This window comes from Asterias rubens, chromosome 6, assembly GCF_902459465.1.
Source record: "Asterias rubens chromosome 6, eAstRub1.3, whole genome shotgun sequence".
NCBI classification, from domain to species: domain Eukaryota; kingdom Metazoa; phylum Echinodermata; class Asteroidea; order Forcipulatida; family Asteriidae; genus Asterias; species Asterias rubens.
In genome coordinates this window covers 8,937,105-8,958,448 of record NC_047067.1, presented here as the reverse complement: position 1 = coordinate 8,958,448, position 21,344 = coordinate 8,937,105, and the positions used below count along the sequence as shown (strand labels likewise).

The 21,344-nt window shown below is 37.3% G+C and overlaps 1 protein-coding gene across 1 annotated transcript; it reads left to right on the top strand.

Moving 5' to 3' along the window:
- The first annotated feature begins 1,866 nt into the window (after nucleotides 1-1,866).
- LOC117291722 (N-acetylglutamate synthase, mitochondrial-like) lies at nucleotides 1,867-14,451 on the top strand. Its single transcript, XM_033773587.1, has 11 exons — nucleotides 1,867-1,966; nucleotides 4,790-5,271; nucleotides 6,547-6,672; nucleotides 7,437-7,550; nucleotides 8,026-8,204; nucleotides 9,098-9,260; nucleotides 9,933-10,110; nucleotides 10,715-10,808; nucleotides 11,675-11,837; nucleotides 12,377-12,471; nucleotides 13,657-14,451. The coding sequence occupies exons 2-11, from the start codon at nucleotides 4,840-4,842 to the stop codon at nucleotides 13,823-13,825; spliced, it is 1,713 nt and encodes a 570-aa protein (XP_033629478.1). The 5' UTR covers nucleotides 1,867-1,966; nucleotides 4,790-4,839; the 3' UTR covers nucleotides 13,826-14,451.
- Nucleotides 14,452-21,344: the final 6,893 nt, after the last annotated feature.

The following is a 21,344-nucleotide window of genomic DNA, read 5'->3' as shown; positions in this document are numbered from 1 at the left end:
AATGAGTGTCCAGTGCCTTTAGCACAGATCTAGGGGTGACCTCATTGTAAATCAATCCCTTGCATTGGCTGCAAAATGAAATATGCACACATGAAAAGCTGTAATTGGCTGACAGTCTTGCACAGCGCTCATGCTTGCACTTTTCTGTTGTTTGTCATTGAAGATGTCTTTATGATGTGGCGATCCATCTATTGTGCAAAGTCCATAATACAAAACATGTTTACAAGCTATTTCTTAAATTTGGCTGGCTGCTAGCCAATTTTTAACAAAAACTGAGTGGTGTGTTCTGTTATAATAAGCATAAAGTATTATTTAAAGGAATTTGAGAACTTTGTGCATCAGAAGTATTTAACTTGGCCGACTTAGTAACCAATTTATAAATATTTCTTCTGCTGGCTCTAGCAATCCCATTGAGTGTATAATACTTTCCTTGTGAAAATGGAACAGGCCACGTTTTTCGCTTTGTGATTATTTTGTTATTATTGTACTTGTATGCATCAAATTTATTTGTAATTATTTTAAGTTATTTGAGAGTATATCTTAAAACAAACCTTTGTTTACAAAATAAGTTTTAATTTGGATGGCTTAGCCAATGTTTAACAAAAATGCAACCAAAAACATTGACATGTACAGTTTTGCAGGATGTTCACCACAGGATATATGGAAATATTAAGTTCATTCTCTTCTGCTCTCACATTTGACTTTGCTACTTCCATTGCATTCAGTACTTTTGCAGTAAGTTTTGTGTGAATATGGATGGGCGTTTTATAAGGCTTCATTTAGCCTTCATTATGCAGAGCCCGAATCTACAGGTAAACAGGTAAATAAGTATTGCTTCTGCTGGCCTAGTCTACCAATTGAAATGATACCTTCCTTGAGTGCAGTCCAGGGGTGGATTTCACAAAGAGTTAGCATAGTCCTAACTTTAAACTAGTCCTAACTTTGGAATTGTCCTAGGAGATGTTAAAAACTTAACGCTAGTTCAAGATGAGACTAGCCTTAACTCTTTGTGAAATTCATTTTATTATTTATCTTGTAAGTTAAATAATTATTTGTATCCAAGGTGTGAGTAAATCAAGTAGAGTGCTTAGATATGCGTGTTAAGGGCTATATAAAAGCATGTTATTATTATTGTATTATAAGTTTTGAAACAAATAAGATAACTACTTTTGTATATAAATTTTCAATCATAAAAAGTACTTCTCTGTATGGTATAAACTTTATTTGAGAATTCTTTTGAGTTGAAATCTTTTCTAAAGATGATAATTAGATCACTCAGTGATACAGATGATTCGGATAATAAACATCTATGCTGTATCGCTATATTATTTCATGGACCTGCTTAAAGGGTCATGGTATTTTTTGTACGACACAAAACACAATGTCCACGGGTTGACATATGATTCTCGCACAGTTTGAAGTAGTTGCGATAAGTTTGAAGAAAATGATACTAAGCTTAAATGATACCAAGGTGAGTTTTTGAGAAATCAGTAAAACAAGTCATGAAAACAAATTTGTTTGAAATTTACAGTGTGTCCAATTCCTTCCCCTACGTCTAATTCGCAGTAGGATCCCGAGCAACTTTTCTGTGTGGAGACACCTTTGCCCTATTTGGAATAAACCCATCCACTGCCGTGCCGGTACAAAAACTTGCGGCTTTTGTTTTACCATTTAGTATCTATTTATTTTTGCCCTACATAATACCTATTTCGTCAACACCATTGTCATTGATTAGAACACAAAACACAGTCACTCGACCATGATGGTGAGGTTGTCTAGTTTGGCATGGCCGTATGGGGATGCGTCAAAGAGGGCGCTATACTGTACGGTAGTATTCTTTAAAAAAAAATTGGGTTCATGGTTCATCGTTCATGTCGTAAAAAGATGGCTCCGACAAGACGACAGTCTCTCCACTCGCCTCGGTGTCAAAATTCAGCTTAGCTTAGTTTCTCCCATGATGATGAAGGTAAGATATATAGTCTCAACTCGATCTGGATTTAGTTTTGTTATCTGTTGAATCAGCTGGTCGTCATTACGTTTGAACATGGAGGAATAAATTATTCCTCCATGGTTTGAAATGGTTTGAACATGTTGAAGTGGCTATATTATTAATTTTTAACATGTTTAATCGACTATCCTGGTGTCATGTGTTTTCAGTAGGATAACAGGAAAATTGTTCACTACAAAAACTAAATATTTTTTTTTTCAAATCATTTAACAATAACACTTTCACTTCATGGTCTGGTGAAATTTTCAAAGTTTGGGTTTTACGTTGCGAGAGACAGTCCGCCATTAACAGTGCTTATGCATGCACGACACTGGAGCAACGTCATATGTTTTCACACCTTTCATTGGTTGGTATTTTATTGAATATTCAGAAGCTAGTAATAGTATGGCGTGCAAAATAAATCAAAAATATTATTCAATTACTACTTAACAAATTTAATTACATTTTTGTCCTAAGACATTGGCTACTAAATTATAGAATCCAGAGATATCATATTAATATCAGGCATGAAAGTAAAACACCCCACCCCCCTTGATGCACTCACACTTCATAACAATCCGTTTTCCCCCATTTCAGACCAGTAATTTTGTGTTTCAGGAGATAAGAAACCAATCTAGGATATTTTCTCTTTAATGTAGACTTAATATTTATAACGCTTATCGGAATGTGTATGCATGAGTAAATAAAATTAAAAAATGTTGTCATTTTCACTTACAATATATTAATATTTTCCCAACATTTGCACACGATAGAATCCCAAATAGTAACCACCTCGCGTGATCCATCTAGTGACTAAAGCAGAATGAATCTCAATCTAGCAGATAGTAATTTTTTTTTGAACTTTCGAGGTTGGATGATGTTTCTTTGACTCATTTGAATGTTGGCATAATAATGCACTAGTGATTAGTACCAAAAATCAATCATTTTATAAATGTTTGAGCATAACCAGCGACAGGAAACTTTATTCTCAGCATGATTAAGCCTGATGAAAATACAGACCGTGAGTAAACTGCATAGCTTCTGTCACCGGTGCAGCTTGCACAATTTCGCAATAAACGGGAATCAAAGTTGGGGACCGAAAACATATGACTTATGAGGGTCGATAACGTATGACGCTACGATATATAATTAATGCTAGCTTAGACTTGATATTGTATGTAGGAATACAGAATTGGGATATGGATGGCGCCACCACATTTTCACTAATTTTTACAAAAAGGGATATCTCATTGAGGTAAATTAGATACATATCGTATGAAAAAGTGGTGGCGACATACGGAAACATTTCAAACAAATAAAACTAATGTCACATTCATTCCATTTTTGGAGGTTACCATGCAGACTTACTCCTAGAACTATTTCGGTTTCGTCCGGCCATCGTCTCCCGTAACCCGGACGAAACCGAAATAGTTCTAGGAGTAACCATGCAGTAACTAACCTAACCCTAACAAATAACAAACTTTATTCATAATTTTTTAAATGTGCAATCTGTTTTCACTATTTTCTCGTGGCGACTCAGACTCGGAGCAGATGGTCAGTTTGTATTATGGTGGATTACATAAAAAGTGGTTTTGTGGTTTGACTAAATCACAAGGCGAGTGCCTTGACAATAACATGCTTGAGGTTGAGGTTGAGAGGCTCAGAAAAAAGCTTTTTGCATTATTCTTTCCACTGACGTCGTCAACTCTAAACCATATAGTGAAATCTGCCAGACACTTCAAATTCCACCCGTCCATGCCAGGCTTGAAAAGCTCAGCCTTAATTTTGGGAATGAACTCCAACATTCACAGTGGTGGCTTCCTCCTAGGAGGAATAATAACTTAAGAAATTTTAACCATTTGTCCGCGATCAGATGCTGCACTAGCCACTACAAGACAAGCACTATTCCATCTTCCAACAATGCGTACATCATCAACAAAAAACAGCATGTTTCATTCCTCTTGTCATGAATTTAACCACTGTGAATGTTGGCTTAATCACATCTTCGTCCAATTGTTTGTTTATTTTGTTTATTTTTTTAGCTGTTGTTCATATGCAACGCTTTCTAGATCTGGTTAGGGACTGTTCTGTGATTTTTATGTTCTTTGTGCAATTCTTGATCTTTTGCCCTGTTACTTTTGGGGTCTTGTGTCGTTTGTGCATTAGTGTTTTCTGCTTGTTAATCGTTTTACATGATAGACAAAAAATTGTAAATTTAACTTATTAAGACCGCAACTCTTTTGTTTTACTGCCAGTGTCTTTTTTTAATATTGTTGAATTAATAAACCGTTAGGCCTAATAATAATAAAAAAGTGCTTACACTGCCAGCAACTGTTTTGGTAGCAGAAACCAATTCTGTAAATGTTCCATTAAAGGCAGTGGACACTATTGGTAATTACTCAAAATAATTATTAGCATAAAACCTTTCTTGGTGACGAGTAATGGGGAGAGGTTGATGGTATAAAACAATGTGAGAAACGGCTCCCTCTGAAGTGCCATAGTTTTTGAGAAAGAAGTAATTTTCCACGAATTTGATTTCAAGACCTCAAGTATAAAACTTGAGGTCTCGAAATCAACCATCTATAAACGCACACAACTTTGTGTGACAAGGGTGTTTTTTCTTTCATTATTATCTCGCAAGTTTGATGACCGACTGAGCTCAAATTTTCATAGGTTTGTTATTTTATGCATATGTTGAGATACACCAACTGTCAAGGCTAGTCTTTGACAATTACCAATAGTGTCCACTGCCTTTAATATTTATCATGTCTATGAATTTGTCTGAATTTCAATTTGATACAGAAGTGAATAATGATCGACTTCCAACATGTGAGGGAATGATTTGATGCATCATGCTGAAGAAAGCACTGTCCAGAACTGCCAATATTGGTCACTTTGGGGGCAAAGGTAACAAAAAGTGTCTTCACACTAATCTGCGGAAGTCCTTTTGCGAAAACCACAACAGGAACAATGATGCCACAACGGTTGTCCTGTTGAAGATGACTCCAGAAAGTAAAACCATCAATGATTCTTCAACGAATGTTCGTGCATGCCGCAATCATCATATAGAAACAAAGAAAGATGATGTTGGAGGTGTCAATACTAATCGCTGTTGGTTGACCGTCCGAGACAAAGGAACCCAATGCATCCAGAAGTTGGCAGGGTATCGGTTGCAGCAGCATCGTTGGAAAAGTGACTATAGTTGTATAGCACCATCATTAGGGAGTAATTCTTATCCTGGGAATGGCAGTCGCAATCGCGATTTGAAACGCTTTCTTGAAGAGGTGAGTGTGCAAATTTGTCAAGAATCTTGTAAGTTGTAATGAAAGATGGCTGACCATTTAAAGCCATTATACACTTTCGGTACAGAAAAAAAAATAAAAGTTCACAAATTTACAAATAATTTACAGGGTTTACAGAAGGTAATGGTGAAAGACTTATCTTGAAATATTATTTCATGAAATGCTTTGCTTTTTGAGAAAACGTAAAACAATATCAATTCTCGATAGCGAGAATTACAGATTTTTTTTAAACACATGTCATGACACGGCGAAACGTAGGGAAACAAGTGTGGGTTTTCCCGTTATTTTCTCCCGACCCTGATGACCGATTGAGCCTAAATTTTCACAGGTTTGTTATTTTATATATAAGTTGTGGTAAAAAAAAAAAATAATGTGATTTAAATTTTGGGGTCAACAGGCTGTTTTCACAGCGAATGTTTTGGAAGGGTTGAGCAGAAGTCAATGGGAATTCTTCATTGTGAATTTGTGACGTCAAAATTTCGAATCGTATTTGAAGGAAGTATGAACAGGGCTTCAGGCTATTCGTTACCCTGCCCAAACTTTAATCTGACATTTGTGTTCGGAAAAGTAATATTGAGTTAGAACTTTTCAAACCTGTGTGGTAACTGTTACTGTTCATGAATTGTCTTTGTAACTGTTTCAACCGAAAATATCTTTTGAGTGGACGTTGGTTCTATAAAGAACCAGTGGTTGCCAACTCATCGTTCGATCAGTAGGCTCTGAACGTTTTCAGGAGAAGAAGATGATCAGAGCATATTGATCCATGAGACGATTAGGGCCCAATTTCATAGAGCTGCTTAGCGCACAAATTTGCTTAGCATGAAATTTCTTCCTTGATAAAAACAGGATTACCAACCAAATTTCCACATGTTTTTAGGATTTAAAAAACAACAGCTGAATACCAGTGGCAAGCAATATGCAGCAAATTTGGTTGGTAATCCTGTTTTTATCAAGGAAGAAATTTCATGCTAAGCAAATTGTTGTGCTTAGCAGCTCTATGAAATTGGGCCCTGGGGTTAGGAACTTGTTGAATGAAAGGCAATCACATTATTTATTTACATACCATCATGAAACATTTACGATTCAGGCTAACCATTTCCCTGCCCATGTGAATGTGGAAATAAATGTTATATTGATTGATTGATTGACTGATTGATTGATTGATTGATTGATTGATTGATTGATTGATTGATTGATTGATTGATGAAAAATAACATTTCTTTTGTGCACATCTTTCTGGTGTTCTTAATATCACAGGTCGGTACGAACCAAAAGGAAGCACGTTATTGGCTGAAGCAATTTCAGCTTATAAGTGGCTCGTTACAAACTAATCCATTTGCAGTTGTTCAAGTAGACCAGGAGATATTCCAGCACTCGGAACAGGTGGGTACAGGCCTGTATGGTTCATTTTTAGAAAGGGCAAGGGCACCAAGGCATTTTCTCCAAGTAGTAAAGGGCACCCTATGAGGAGATTGTACATTTTTACTGTACATCTCAAGGGCACCAAGACATTTTTCCTCTGAATAGTTACCCCTGTGAGGATATTGTACATTTCTTTTTGAGCATTTCAAGGGCACCAAGGCAATGACCAGGGGGCATGGAGGCAATTGCCACAGTCGCCTCTGTGAAATATCAGACCTGTAGGTAGGACTTTGAGACACTGGGTGTCAGCAGAAATGTCAGTGCCCATTTTCATGGCTCTGCTTTACCTTGGCTTGAGCAAAGAACCGGCGTTTGAGGAAACGGGGAATTCCCTGCTTATGTCAAGCAAATTTCACAGGTTAGCAGGGCGTTTTTGCTTGTGTGCATGTGTATTCTACATGCATGTTACTAGGCATTCTTTACTTACATACACAGCTAGCACAGCAATTTTGCGCTTAATTAGTTAGTAGAGAATGTTGATCGTAAGCGCAGAATTTGACAGTAAGCAGACCAGTGACGGGGTCCATGGGTTTTGTCACCCTTGGTGTGCCATTTGGCCCCTCAGCTGTACAAAACATCATGGATCCGGTCTTCACAGCGTGCAACATTTTTACATACTTGTATCTGGTTCCATGGACAGATGGCACTTGGGATGAAGACATGTTGGGAGTTAAGGATCCTGCATTGATGCTTCATGAGATTGATCTATTTTTTGTGTTTTACAGTTGAAAGCTCTGAGCTCTAATCTGGCGTTCCTACACCGCAATGATATGAAGTTATTGGTGGTTCATGGGGCAAATCTTCTTGATAATAAACATATGTCGGATCAGCAGTTACAGGTAATTGAAATGGAATATATTAAATAATACACAACTCCTCTCCACAAGTTCATTAGAATTACACACAATAGAAAGATAATTAAGAAGGCAAGACCGGGGAAGAAAAGATATTAAAGACAGTGGACACTATTGGAAATTGTCAAAGACCAGTCCACTCACTTGGTGTATCTCAACATATGCATAAAATAACAAACCTGTGAAACCTTTTTTGGACACTACATGTAAGTTAGAATCTTCGACAATTACCAAAGGTGACCCGCGCCTTTAAAAACAAGTCTGGTACTATAATAATTGGAGCTAATATCAGATGTCTTGTTAATTTTCCTCCAAGTTCGAGCTCTGATCATGTCTTTGAATTTCCACGCACCTACATTACATTTAAGCACTTTTAATTTAGTGACAATAAATTGTCAGAATGAAGCAACCCAAAACTAATAATTTATGTATTATTCATGTATTGTTTGGTGCCGTGTAGAACAGTCGTCATAAAGTAACTACAGAAACCATGGTAATGGTGAATTTTCTTGAGGCCAGTGGGGCACCGGCACACCCTATTTTTTCTGGAAGTAATGTCCTTAGAGCAGAGCGTATTGAAGGGAGTACACACGGAAGGGTCAAGAGTGTCAATAAGGAGGCATTAGAGTGGTGCATAAGGTATGTGGTTCTCTATTTTTATGGTGTGGTTTTGAAGTAACATTTGTCACATTGTGGAGGCTTCCAAGTTCTCAAACTGTTGATATTCGAAAGTGCAAATAATAGTCAATGGCCTGGCGTTTTGGCCCTCGCAGAGTCTTTCTCAAATGCTGAATGACAACGCAACAAACATGAACAGGTAACTAAGTGAAACATAAGCAGTGAAGTGGAAATACATGAGCTAGAGAAAGAGAGTCGGTATTACAGTGTTGCAAGTGTTGATTTGGGTACTTTTTGTAACACAAAACACAATGTCCACAGATTTACATTAAACTTACACAGCTTGAAGATAATGATAGTAGAAAGCGTGCCTTAAAATATTAGTTGCTGAGGTGCTGTAGTTTTTGAGAAATTAGTAAAACAATGTCATGAAAATACGCTTTTTAAATGCTATATAATAATTTTCGTCTCATGATCACTGAGACAACAGTTATTTTCATGACATTGCTTTACTCATTTCTCAAAAACTACAGCACCTCAGAAAGTAATATTTCAAGGGAAGCTTTCTACTATCATTATCTTCAAACTGTGTTAGTTTAGTGTAAATCTGTAGACATTGTGTTTTTTGGTCCTGAAAATGTTACCAATTTGTAGAACTTTTATTTTATACCCTATGTAAAGTTATGAACCACAGGGGTGTAATCCCTGGCTACACTGCAGTTAACGGTTGTAATGGCTTCTGACTGGCATCCCTGAACAAAGATAGTGACAAAATAGGGAGACCGCCAACATAGAGCCGGATAGCTCAGTGGGTAGAGCGCCAGCACGTTAATCCAGAGGTCATTGGTTCGAGTTTCACTCTAATCAATTTGTCTGTGTTCGACCCATAATCAATATTTAATTCTTGTCTACAGTTCCGGCCATATACCTGTGCTGAGCTCCATAGGAGAAACAGACAGTTCACAGTTGGTCAGCATTGATGCAGCGCATGCAACAGCAGAAGTAGCAAAAGCCGTCCAACCGATGAAGGTTCTGTTCCTGAACACCACAGGGGGCTTAAGGGATCGCTCTGGACGGGTAAGAATAAGAGCGACTGCGGGGTCCCATGTTTTAAAAGGCCAGCCGTCGATTTCACCAATCTCTTCCTAACTTGGGATTAACCTTTTAAGGTTAAAAGACTTAGGACGGGTTCAGTTCTGTATTCAAACACATGGAATGCATTGAGCCCATCCTAAGATAGGATGGGTTACTCGTCCTAACTTCGTCCTAACTTGGGATGGATTGATCCTAGCGTTTCTTGAAAACAGCTGCAGGTGTCACAAAAAATAATTTTTGTATTAGTTTTTAAAGCATGTAAAACGTATTTACCAGTTATGGTATCATAGCTGGTAAATACGTTTTACGTGCTAAAATGATTTTCGTTTCAATGAGACAAAATTATTTTTGTTGCAATATTTTACTCATTTCTCAAAAACTACAGCACCTCAGCATGTAAGATTTTAAGGGAAGCTTTCTACCCTCGTTATATTCAAACCGTGTAAGTTTGCTGTAAATCTATGGACAATGTGTTTTGTGTCTTACAAAAAGTACCCAGACCCTTTCATAGTAGTAGGTTACCAGCCTAGATAACTTTACAGCTTAACAGCTTAACAGCTTTGTGAAATTGGGCCCAGGTTTTGGAAAATTAGAATGTCAATGAGTTTACCAGCCTCGTGACTTTATGTTTTTATTTTTATTTTTATTTGACAGATAATTCAAGAAGTTCACATACCAGTTGATCTAGAGTCTTTGATGAAGCAGTCTTGCAGTAGCCGTGATCATCACACCAAGAAGCTTGTCACAGATCTCGTGGCCCACCTACCCCCTTTATCAGCTGTTGTCATCACTTCAGCCAGGACCATACTGACCGAGTTATTTACACATCATGGTTAGTTCCATACTTTGATACTTTTCTCCTGAAGACGAGCATACTGAAAGAAACGTTGAGTCGTTGAAGGGACACGATGCCTTGGATCGGACGAGTTGGTCTATGAAAAGCGTTTGTAACTGTTTGTTATAAAATACATGTGGTTAGAAAGATGTTTTAAAAGTAGAATATCATGATCCACACAAGTGTCCCTCTAAATAGCGTGGTTTTCATTTTACTTTGTGAACTAACACAGTCCGCCACTTTGTGGAGTCAAACACATTTCGACTAGGATTAATAAAGGATTAAAATATTGGAAGGTTTCAAAAACCAGAGGTACACTTTGCCTTTTAAATTTTCATCAGGATACGATTTTTTTTTTTCTTTAAAAAATTGTTTGTGGTTCCATAAATGATAAATTGTCCCATGTGTACTTTATTAGTGACATTTTTTTGTAGCTGACGCCTAAAACAGTTATTTAAAGGCTTGGAATGTTAAATAATACATGTAATTAGATATCTGTTTGGGTTTGCTGTCAACATTTGACCAGTTTAACTGTAAACTAAAGTTATTTTTGTGCTTTTATTTGGCCACTAAAATGTAATATTTCTTTTGATTTATTCAGGGTCTGGAACCATGTTTAAGAAGACGGAGCGCATTTTAAAATATAATAATTTGGAGGATGTTGACTTGGAGAGACTCAACAAACTGATTACAAGGTAAACACAAAAAACTTTATATTAATGGGTATATTTATGGGTGCGTTCGATTTCATTCCCTGTGTCAACCCCACGGTGCTCACCCGGTTGAGCCCTTGACGAGAGCCCCTGGAATCGTGTCAAAGCTATTCGAATGTACCGGGGGCAGAACGGGGTCGACCCGGTGAAGCTAATCGAACTCGACCTGTATTCATTTTGGTTTTACCCTTGCACCAATGCACTGTTTACTCAGTACTTTCCCAAGTTCTATGAACAAAATCAAAGGCATATTACTCGGGGTTGGATTCAAACCCACAATTCTTGAGCAGTGTCCGGTAGCTAGAGGCAGTTCAATTGTGGTTTGATGAGTTTGGTTGTGAAAAAATTACCTCTCTAAATAAAAAGTTCATCCTTGCTGGCCTTCTAGGTAACAAATGTTTTTTTAACGAGATGATTATTAATTGCTCTAAACATACTTTGCTGTGTGAATATAAGTTATGATTTGGGGTTAAACAAAGAAAAATTTAACTCCAGTGACCTATTGGGGAGGTTCTGAAAAGAACCATTGGTTTCAACTCTCTAAATGAATTGGGGTTGTTCTGAATAGAACCATTGGTTTCAACTCTCTAAATGAATTGGGGTTGTTCTGAATAGAACCATTGGTTTCAACTCTCTAAATGAATTGGGGTTGTTCTGAATAGAACCATTGGTTTCAACTCTCTAAATGAATTGGGGTTGTTCTGAATAGAACCATTGGTTTCAACTCTCTAAATGAATTGGGGTTGTTCTGAATAGAACCATTGGTTTCAACTCTCTAAATGAATTGGGATGGTTCTGAAAAGATCCGTTGGTTTCAACTCAATTTGTTGTCATAATATTGTGTATAGGTCATTTGGTAAGGTACTAAAGGATAATTACTTCAAGGAGTTGGAGAGCAGACTACACACGGTGTATCTATCTGAAGGATACAGTGCTGTTGCCATCATTACACAAGAAGCAGGAGTCGGGATACCATACCTTGATAAATTCTCAATAAGCCTTCAAAGACAGGTAAGATGATGTCCATTCAAATCTGGGATAGTTCATCTAATCTTTAAGGCACTGGACAGCTATGGTAAATGTCATAGACCAGTATCATTGGTGTATCCCAACATAAGCATAAAATAACAAATCTGTGGAAATGTGGACTCAGTTGGTCATCCAAGTTGCAAGAGAATAATGAAAGACAAAACACGCTTGCTACATTCATATGTGTGCTTTCAGATGCATAATAAAAGGCTTCAGCTAAAGTGTTTTATTATTTGAGTGAGAAATAACCTCTTTCTCCAAAACTACGTTACTTCAGAGGGAATGTTTCATACTATCAACAGCTCTCTATTGCCCAGTACCTAGTAAGTTTGTATGCCAACAATTTAATTTTGGTAACTACCAATAGTGTCCAGTGCCTAACGTACTTACCGTCAATTGCAAACACAAGCCCAGTCCTCAGTGTAAAGAGCTGCTTAGATAGGCAGAACAAATTGTTTGACAATTCTACCCAGGTGAAATGAGCAGGATACCAGTCACCTAATAAATTTATTCCATTACAGGGCGAGGGAACCAGTGACATGTTGTGGAATTGTATCCGGAGGGATTTTCCAAGCCTTTTTTGGCGGTCTAAAATCTCCAACAAGGCCAATGCATGGTAAGTACTCAGCCAGTTCAAGTGTGCACCATGGTTAACTAAAGATTGACTATTTTGACTCGAAACCAGGCTGGTCGACCATTAGTTGACTATTATGGCCAACCATTTGGAGTCAGCCTCAGGGCCATGGTTTCTTCCGTGGTCTCCGTGGCCTGTTCCATTCTAACATGTGTAAAGCGCAGAAGGGAACCAGTAACACTACAGCGAAAATGCGGTGAGCAATTGAGTGTTCCCAATGGTTGACTAGGCTTTTAAACAAGGAGTGAATGCGTCACTGCGCATGTACGTTGCTGGTCAGTGGTCATTCACAGGTCAACTAAATCTTCCCACTCGAAATTGTTCCTGATGGTTGATATTAGGGTTAGGAGCAGTGTTGTAGTTGGAGAACAAAACCTTTGATAACAAAATAGTACTTGTAGAGCACAACATATGTATCCCCTAACAATTCATACAAAAACACAAGAAAATTAAATTAAACTGTGCAGTTGTCAATTTTCATGAGGTGACTTTTCAGGGAAGTTTTGAAGAATTTCCTTCAGACAAAGCCAGTTGGAAATAGGTTTACTTAAAACATGGTTCATTAACATTTTTTAAATGGTAGCCCTTACCAAGAGATATCTGGATCTGGAAAAAAAATTCTCAGCGCTCTAATTAGAGCCAAACGAGAAGAGAAGATGACCCATGTAATAATAATAAACACAGCATTTGTAAGGCGCACTATCTCTGTAAAAACATTCAAAGGCGCCGGTCCAGTAGGCACTGAAAATCCAATCCACATAGTGCCCCACGATGGGATTCGAACTGGGGTCCTAGAGGTGGAAGGCAAGGAAAGATACCACTGCACTACACCAACCTGACTAATATTAAACGTTATATTTCTTGAATAGCGTGACTAGGAGTAATAACAATTTAAATGTTAACCCTACATGTACTTGTAAGTTTCAAAAGTGCTCTTGTTGGTTATACATAATTTGACCCCTTGCATGCACGCCATTTTTTAGGTCAATAGGTTTACGTGTAAACGTCGCGATGCCTAAAATGGGCACTTCACTTAATAACGCACAGTCCGCATAGCCCACCAGTATGGCGATTCCAAGATTTTCTGATGATGACGTCATGTGAATTGGGTCAATACTGTATATTTTTTTGAAGTGACTGTTTTTGTCATGACTGATCCTTGTCTAGGTATTTTAAGCGTTCGGAGGGCAGTTGGAGCAACAGTAAATTCACGGTATTCTGGTACGGCATATCCAGCCAGCAGCTCTCTTACACTCTGGTGGAATGGGCGGTCAAGAAAGCAATATCCTTCCATGAACACGATGAGGATGAAGAATGGACGGCAGTAACAGTATAAAATCACAATAGGTAAATTGTCACTATTATTTTTTAGAGAAAAGTTTACGAGAGATCGCCTTATATCACCAGGGCTCGGATCACTTCAAAGTTCACTTCAATTTACTTCGTGGATGAAGAATACTAATTTTGGTTTTACCCTTACACCTATGTGTGTGGGCACTGTACTTTTTTTACTCAGTACTTTTTTCGAATAAGTAAGTATTCAACTGCAAGGAAAACTGACTGGGCAAATTTTGATTACAATTTGGGGTGAACAAAGAAAAATTTACTACCTGTAAAACAGGACTAGCACCGATAACCTCCAGTTATAGTGCCAGTGTAGTGTCTCGTCAGGTTATTTTTTAACCTCTGTGAAGCGACTCGGGACACTTTGGGGGTTAATGGCGCTATATAAAAGCAGTTTATTATTATTAATATTATGTCAGTGATTAACATGGGCTGGAGGATGATGATTCAAAAGAGGGTGCTATCACAAGATGTTTGTACACAACTTGCTGTATGAAGGGACAGAATTCCCGAGACAGAATTTCCCGAGACAGAATCTCCCGAGACAGAATCTCCTGCCAAACCGGCAACCCTTGATCTATCCATGCCCAATTTCATAGAGCTGCTTAAAGGCAGTGGACACTATTGGTAATTACTCAAAATAATTATTAGCATAAAACCTTTCTTGGTGACGAGTAATGGGGAGAGGTTGATGGTATAAAACATTGTGAGAAACAGCTCCCTCTGAAGTTTTCGAGAAAGAAGTAATTTTCCACGAATTTGATTTCCAGACCTCAGATTCAAAACTTGAGGTCTCGAAATCAACCATCTAAATGCACACAATTCGTGTGACAAGCGTGTTTTTTTCTTTCATTATTATCTCGCAAGTTCCATTGAGCTTAAATTTTCACAGGTTTGTTATTTTATGCATATGTTGGGATACAACAATTGTGACGGCTAGTCTTTGACAATTACCAATAGTGTCCACTGCCTTTAAACACAAAAGATGCTAAGCATAACAAAATAAAGCTTACCAGAGTAAGGTTACCAACCAAACCACCATGTCACAAGTACAACTTGTGACTGGTATCCTGCTCTCTTCTGCCTAGCAGAATATTATTAAGCAATACTTCATGCTTGAGCAGCTCTATGAATTTGTGCCAACATTTCAATGTCCATGAAGGAGATTTTAAAACTTTGGTTTAAACTGGCAGAGCAATGTATGGGTGCAAAGTTGTTTATTGACAGTTAGTACTGTCACAATGTGAGGATGTATGTTGAGGTTTGGATGTTAGTTCTATTGTTTGTTTGCAGTGATGCATGATGATTATATTAAGCACCTTTTACTTGGCGACGTTCGTCTTCTGCAAAACAAATTACAAATGTACCTTAACACAAAAAGGCCATTTTAGCATTTAGGTAGCCTGCAGCATGCATGACAAACTGTATGTTTAAAAAGCCTTCAAAGGCGTTTTCATGCAGTAAAAGTTTCTGAAGAACTGCTCTGAAGAACTTTCACACCTTCAGATGGTATTGAATTACTATCATTTTGTGTTTGTTGAAAGACATGTAATTTACTTCACGTAACTAACACATAGAACTTATGTGTGTAACGGCAAACTTTGTGGGACTTTTTGTAATTTCGATCAGAGGGTTTGAGTTTATTGTCAGTCAACATTTTTATCCCATATCCCACCAATTAAATTACAAGAGTCTCTATTTCAGTTAAAATAGAGAATATAGTGCACTGATTTTACGAACAGTGATCAAGATTAGGTTTATCAGCAGATGGGGAGAAATGTTCAAAGAAACGACAGACAATACTCGTAATTTGTATATGGATGTATTCTTTCCATAAATTTTATCGAATATATCTTCTTTTTCTTTTTCTTTTTTTTCTTTTCAGGGTGGGGGAATGTTTCTTACATTTTTATTTGATTTTATTCAATAATTTTTCGGTCTAACAAGGTTGAACAAAAATAGATGTCATCTTGTGTTGTGTAACGCACGTAAAAAAAAACAGTGCAGAAGGGAAAGGGGTTTTTCCCCAATTTCACAAAACTCTTCAGAACTTAGGAGCAATCCTAGGATTTAGGACGATTCCCAACTCTTTGTGAATTGACCCTAGGTCTCATCATAATTCAACATAGTCCCACATACCTTGCAAGAAAATACTGAATGTTGAAGCGCTGTGAGCGTCACTGAGTGACGAGTATATGAAAGCTATATAAGAGGCCACTATATTATTATCTTTGAGGTAAACCAATAATGAAACGCACAGACTTGTATGTGTGCGACGCACAGTGTTGTTCAATGAACAATCTTCTTTAGACAGCTAGGCAAGGGTTCCCAACTGAAATTGATGTCATATAAATAAGATCTTTGTTACTGTGTTACTTAAAAGCAAATGGTACAACAACCTTGGGCAAGTTTGTTTGATGTATGATAGACAACCTTGGGCAAGTTTGTTTGATGTATGATAGACTCGTGTACAAGTCATTAATGGTTTGCCGCAGTGAGACAGTCGAGTCTTGGTGACGTAATGTTTCAGGTCTCCGTGATCGCATACTGCTCTTGCGAGACCACTGCTCTCGCGCGAAGCTGCTGGCTGCTGACTACTCCTGTTAAATGAGACTACACAGCGCGAGAGCAGTAGTCTCGCGGGGGCCAGCTGTCTCGCGAGAATACTGCCAATGCTGCAGGATTCCTGGAGAGAGTTGGAATGCTATCACCGAGACAGAAATTTAACGACTTGTCCACAAGTCTAGATGAACGACTCTGCTGTTACAATCCTTTTTGTTTTTGACAACGCTGCATTAATGGACGTGTAAACCTCAAACTAAAAATTATTGCCAAAGATGGAGAGTATAATATAAAAGCTGAAAGTAACTCAGGTATATTTCCTATGAGTGTTTATAGCGAAGTGCAGAAAGAGAAATTTTACTCAGATTATGCTTAGCTTTAATGGAACATGTTGCCTTCGATCGGTGGAGTTGGTCTTTGAAAAGCGTTTGAAACCGTTTGTTATGAAATGCATATGGTTAGAAAGATGTTTTAAAAGTAGAATATAGTGATCCACACAAGCATCACTCAAAATTGCACGGTTTTCCTTTAACCTCGCGACCTAACACTATCGGCCATTTATGGGAGTCAAATATTTGACCGTGTTAGTCGACGAGGTAAAAAGAAAACCACGCCATTTTGAGTGATACTTACGGGATTATTATATTCTACTTTTACAACATCTTTCCACCCATATGCATTTTATAACAAGTGGTTACAGAATGCTTTTCAAAGACCAACTTGACCAATCGAAGGCAACGTGTTCCTTTAACCATCGGACTTTAGCCCATGATGTGTTCTCAACTGAAACTAGCTCAGAATACATGTTAGACTTATTATTGTGGTGAACTACTGACGTACATAATATTCATGTAAGAATATTTTATCTTATTGAGGTGCAGTAGAGATGTATTATTATTATAATTTCCCTGTCTTTTTGGGCAAGGTATGTATATTATAAGTTTATACTATGAACAATAACTTCATAGAGAAAAGATGTTATTTTTAAAGAACTTTAACAAAGGGCTTTCACATTGAAGATTGCGACATGGGAAGTTGCAAAATGTACTAAGCTTAAAACTACTTTGTTTTCAACAAATATTCACTAAAACAAGCAAACAAACAAACAATCAAACAAACAAACAAACAAACAAACAAACAAACAAACAAACAAACAATCTTACGATTAAAGCCATTGGACCCTTTCGTAATTGCATCGGGGATAAAGAATATTAACTTTTGGTTTTTTACCCATACACAGATGGATGGTGTGCTTATTTATTTATTTTTTAATGCACACGTTTACAAATAATTTTTACAAACTTGTTGTAAGTAAAACTTTAAATATTTGACAGTGAATTTGGTCGGTTGTTTTTCCACCAAATATTTAATAAAAGTGTGTTATCAAACTAGAGGTTGATTTGTCATTTGGATACAAATGTTTCCATTATCGGACAAACTTCTTATCAAATATTTGGTTGCTTGTTCTTCTGGACAGAATAATCACAGCCCACATGCAACAAAATGTTGCGGTACTTTTTCAAAATGTCCACAGATCTACATTAAATTCACAGGGTTTGAAGATAATGATAGTGGAAAGCTTCCCTTCAAATATTACTAACTAAGGTTGTGTAGTTTTTGAGAAATGAGTAAAACAAGTCACAAAATAATTTTGGTCTCATGAGACCAAAACTATTTTAGCATGTCAATCCCCTTAACCAGTTATGATATTATACCAAAACCATAGCATAACTGGTTAATACGTTTTTACATGATAAAACTGAGACGAAAATTATTACTTTTACTCATTTCTCAAAAACTACAGCACCTCAGTAAGTAAAATTTCAAGGGAAGCTTTCTACTATCATAATCTTCAAACTGTGTAAGTTTAATGTAAATCTGTGGACATGGTGTTTTTTGTCTGGAAAAAGTACATATACCCTTTAATATACACCAAATTGCTTTATGCAGTGCCATAATGGGGGACTTTGGAACGCTAGGTGGCAGCAGATTTGCCAGGTAATTTTTCATTGTTTACGTAGTTCTTAGCATGCTCACATTACCTTGATTTACCTGGTAAGTCTGCTGCCATCATAGTCCTTTTCGAAACCATGGCTTTGGCTTTGGGTTTGACTTCAGGCTCCGTCTTCTCGTCTGAAGCCCCGAGCACTTATAGGCAAATGTACCTGCAGTCGTCAAAACAACCGCGGGGACGAGCGAGCCTGAGCCGAATCCAAAGCCGAAGCCGTGGTTTCGAAAAGGGCCATAGGTTCCCAAAAGTCCTCCATTTGAATACAAAATACTAAATGCCAATGTTCAAACAAATAAATCCAATGTTAAGGTTTAGGGAAAGATTTATACATTTGTTAGTAAATTATATTGAAAGGTTAGAATGGGATAAATGTTTACACAATGTTCTTTTTATTTGTTTTGTGATATTGAATTTACTCTGTGTTCTTTTTGTTTGTTTTATATGATGTTGTGACCCTTAAGAAAAAGTCTGCCCACAAGTCCATTCACTCCTCTTGCACATTTTATTTTATTTTTAAGAAACTAAGTGATTTCCCCAGATGCATCCTCTTCATTAGTGATTAAAGAGACACGAAAGAGCCAATATGTTTCAATTGTAATAAGGACTATTCTAAAGGATGTTAACATACATTAAAAAGTGTATAATTCAATGGAGATACCTCAATTTAAAAAAAAAAGCATTTTGAAACTGCCAAATCTGTTATCAACTCAAAACTTACCCGGATTATATTGTTTTACTTTTTTCAGGGTACCATTTTTCTTCTCAAGTCAGGTAGATGATTAAATTGTCTGGATGGTTTATTGCTTTGTTGTATTATCAGATAAAACAAAAAAGTATTTATTGTTTGGCACTGTATAAAAGGGGGGGGGGGGTCAATTGAATACGGAATGATATACAGGTTAGTCACTGTCAATATCCAGAGTCAACATTGTTTCTTTTTTCTTTATGCAAATATAAACAGAACTTTGTTCAAAGGGTGTTTTCGAAACCAAAGGATTCAGGCTTGGGCTTCATTCGCCTGTTCGGAGTCCCAGACCGAAAGTTCAAAGTCTTAAATATGATTAGCTTAAACCAAAGCTTTGGTTTCGGAAAAAAACAATTCTTAGAACCCTTCCCCTCTCCTCTGGACACGCCCCCCCCCCCAAAAAAAGTCAATCAATCAATCAATTGTATAAATCAAATCAAACAAAATATAAAAAAGGATAACAATAGTTGTACAATGTAGATCGAAAAATGCACACACATTACTGGTCATCCCAAGAAATAGTTAAACAAGTAAATAAACATCCTTGCCCTGCCCAAAATGAAAATGTCTCATCGTGTCACTGACGATAGAAATAAAGGCCTACCGTAGATTCCAGTTAAAAGGCCCCATTTTGTAACTCTGAAAAAATCCCAGTGTGACCACTTTCTCTATCAAAACGAAAGAACTTAAGTATTAATCCCGGATCCCTTTTGTGGTCCCGCCACAAGCCTCGACAATGCATAACATTCTAGGAAGCCTCTCTCGACAATGAATGGCTTGCCAAATTTTGCCTGGCAAGTAAATCCACTATGTTACGTAACTATACTGTAAAGCCAGGGTAATAATTTGTCTCTCACGATAGCCCTTTTCATACTGAAGTTTTTTTTCCAGGATATCCGGGAACTTTTGATCAATCTTTTCACACTTCAATAAAACTCCCGGGAGTTTCCCGAGCATATATTCGTGGGAAATAGTACTCCAGGTTAGTAACCAAATTGGGATAGTGAGAACGGTTACTGGGTTGTGGGTTAAAAACTCCCGGGATTTTCCTGCAGTTATTTCCTGGGAAATGGCTCTATAGTGTGGAAAGGGATCTCAACATAAATACGTAAAATAACAAACCTGTGAAAATTTGGGCTCAAAATTGGTTATCGATGTTGCCAGAAAATGAATAAAGACGAAAAACAAACGTTATTGCAAATAATTGTTTTGTTTTCAGATCCCCATGCATGGGATCAAAATGAGAAGGAGTTGACTCCTGAAGGTCTTCGCATGTTCAAATTTTGAATGAAAAAATACCCCTTTCTCTAGAAATAATTAAAAGGGGGTTGTTTCTGACTGTTTGCCCTTTGCCAAGGAAATGCCTATGGACATTAGTTTTGTTTTATATGTTGTTGTTATAACATGTCTCATACGCCTCTCTCAATATTTATTGCATGAGGTACGTCACAATGCTAACTCAAAACGAGGCGATGGGCGCAGCTACTGCAAGTGATGGGGAACGTGCGCCCCCCCCCCCCCCATAGCCTCATTTTGGGTAAGAATTATGACGTAATGCATAAGTATTGTTGTCCATTCACTCAACGTCAAGGGGAATCCTATATATGATACCCGCGATGATTGGCCAAAAAATCGTTTGTCATAATGACGTCATCCACACCCGCATGTCAGTCGACCAATGAGATCTTTGTGTTATCTTCGACAATTCCTCAATTCTCATTGTACAACTGACATTGATGCAACTGTTCAGTATCTATTTTATGAGTTGCGGAAACTTTTTTTATACTGGCATACCTGTAGATTTAATATACAGCGGATATCTGGCTGGGTGTTAAATCAGAGTATTTTTAAACGGTGGTTTTTATTTATGCGGGTAATAGTCTAGTCAATCTAAGCAAAAAATGGCTTGACATAGACAAAACAGAAATTATTTTTACTTAAAATTTATTGGCACGTTTGATACTTTGAATAGTCTTGATACTTTACTTTGGAGGGTTACCTGGTTTCAAGAGACATTTGCATGACAAGATATCAATTATACAACTATCAGGACGTGCGTGCATATATACACTAGTGAAAATGGAGGCGAAAACGGTAATTTTTAATTTATGCAAATTATGCATAATTCTTTCCCCTGGTTATTTTGTTCTACTTTTTGATATGTTGTTTTTGAGGTTTTGAAAAAAAAAATCA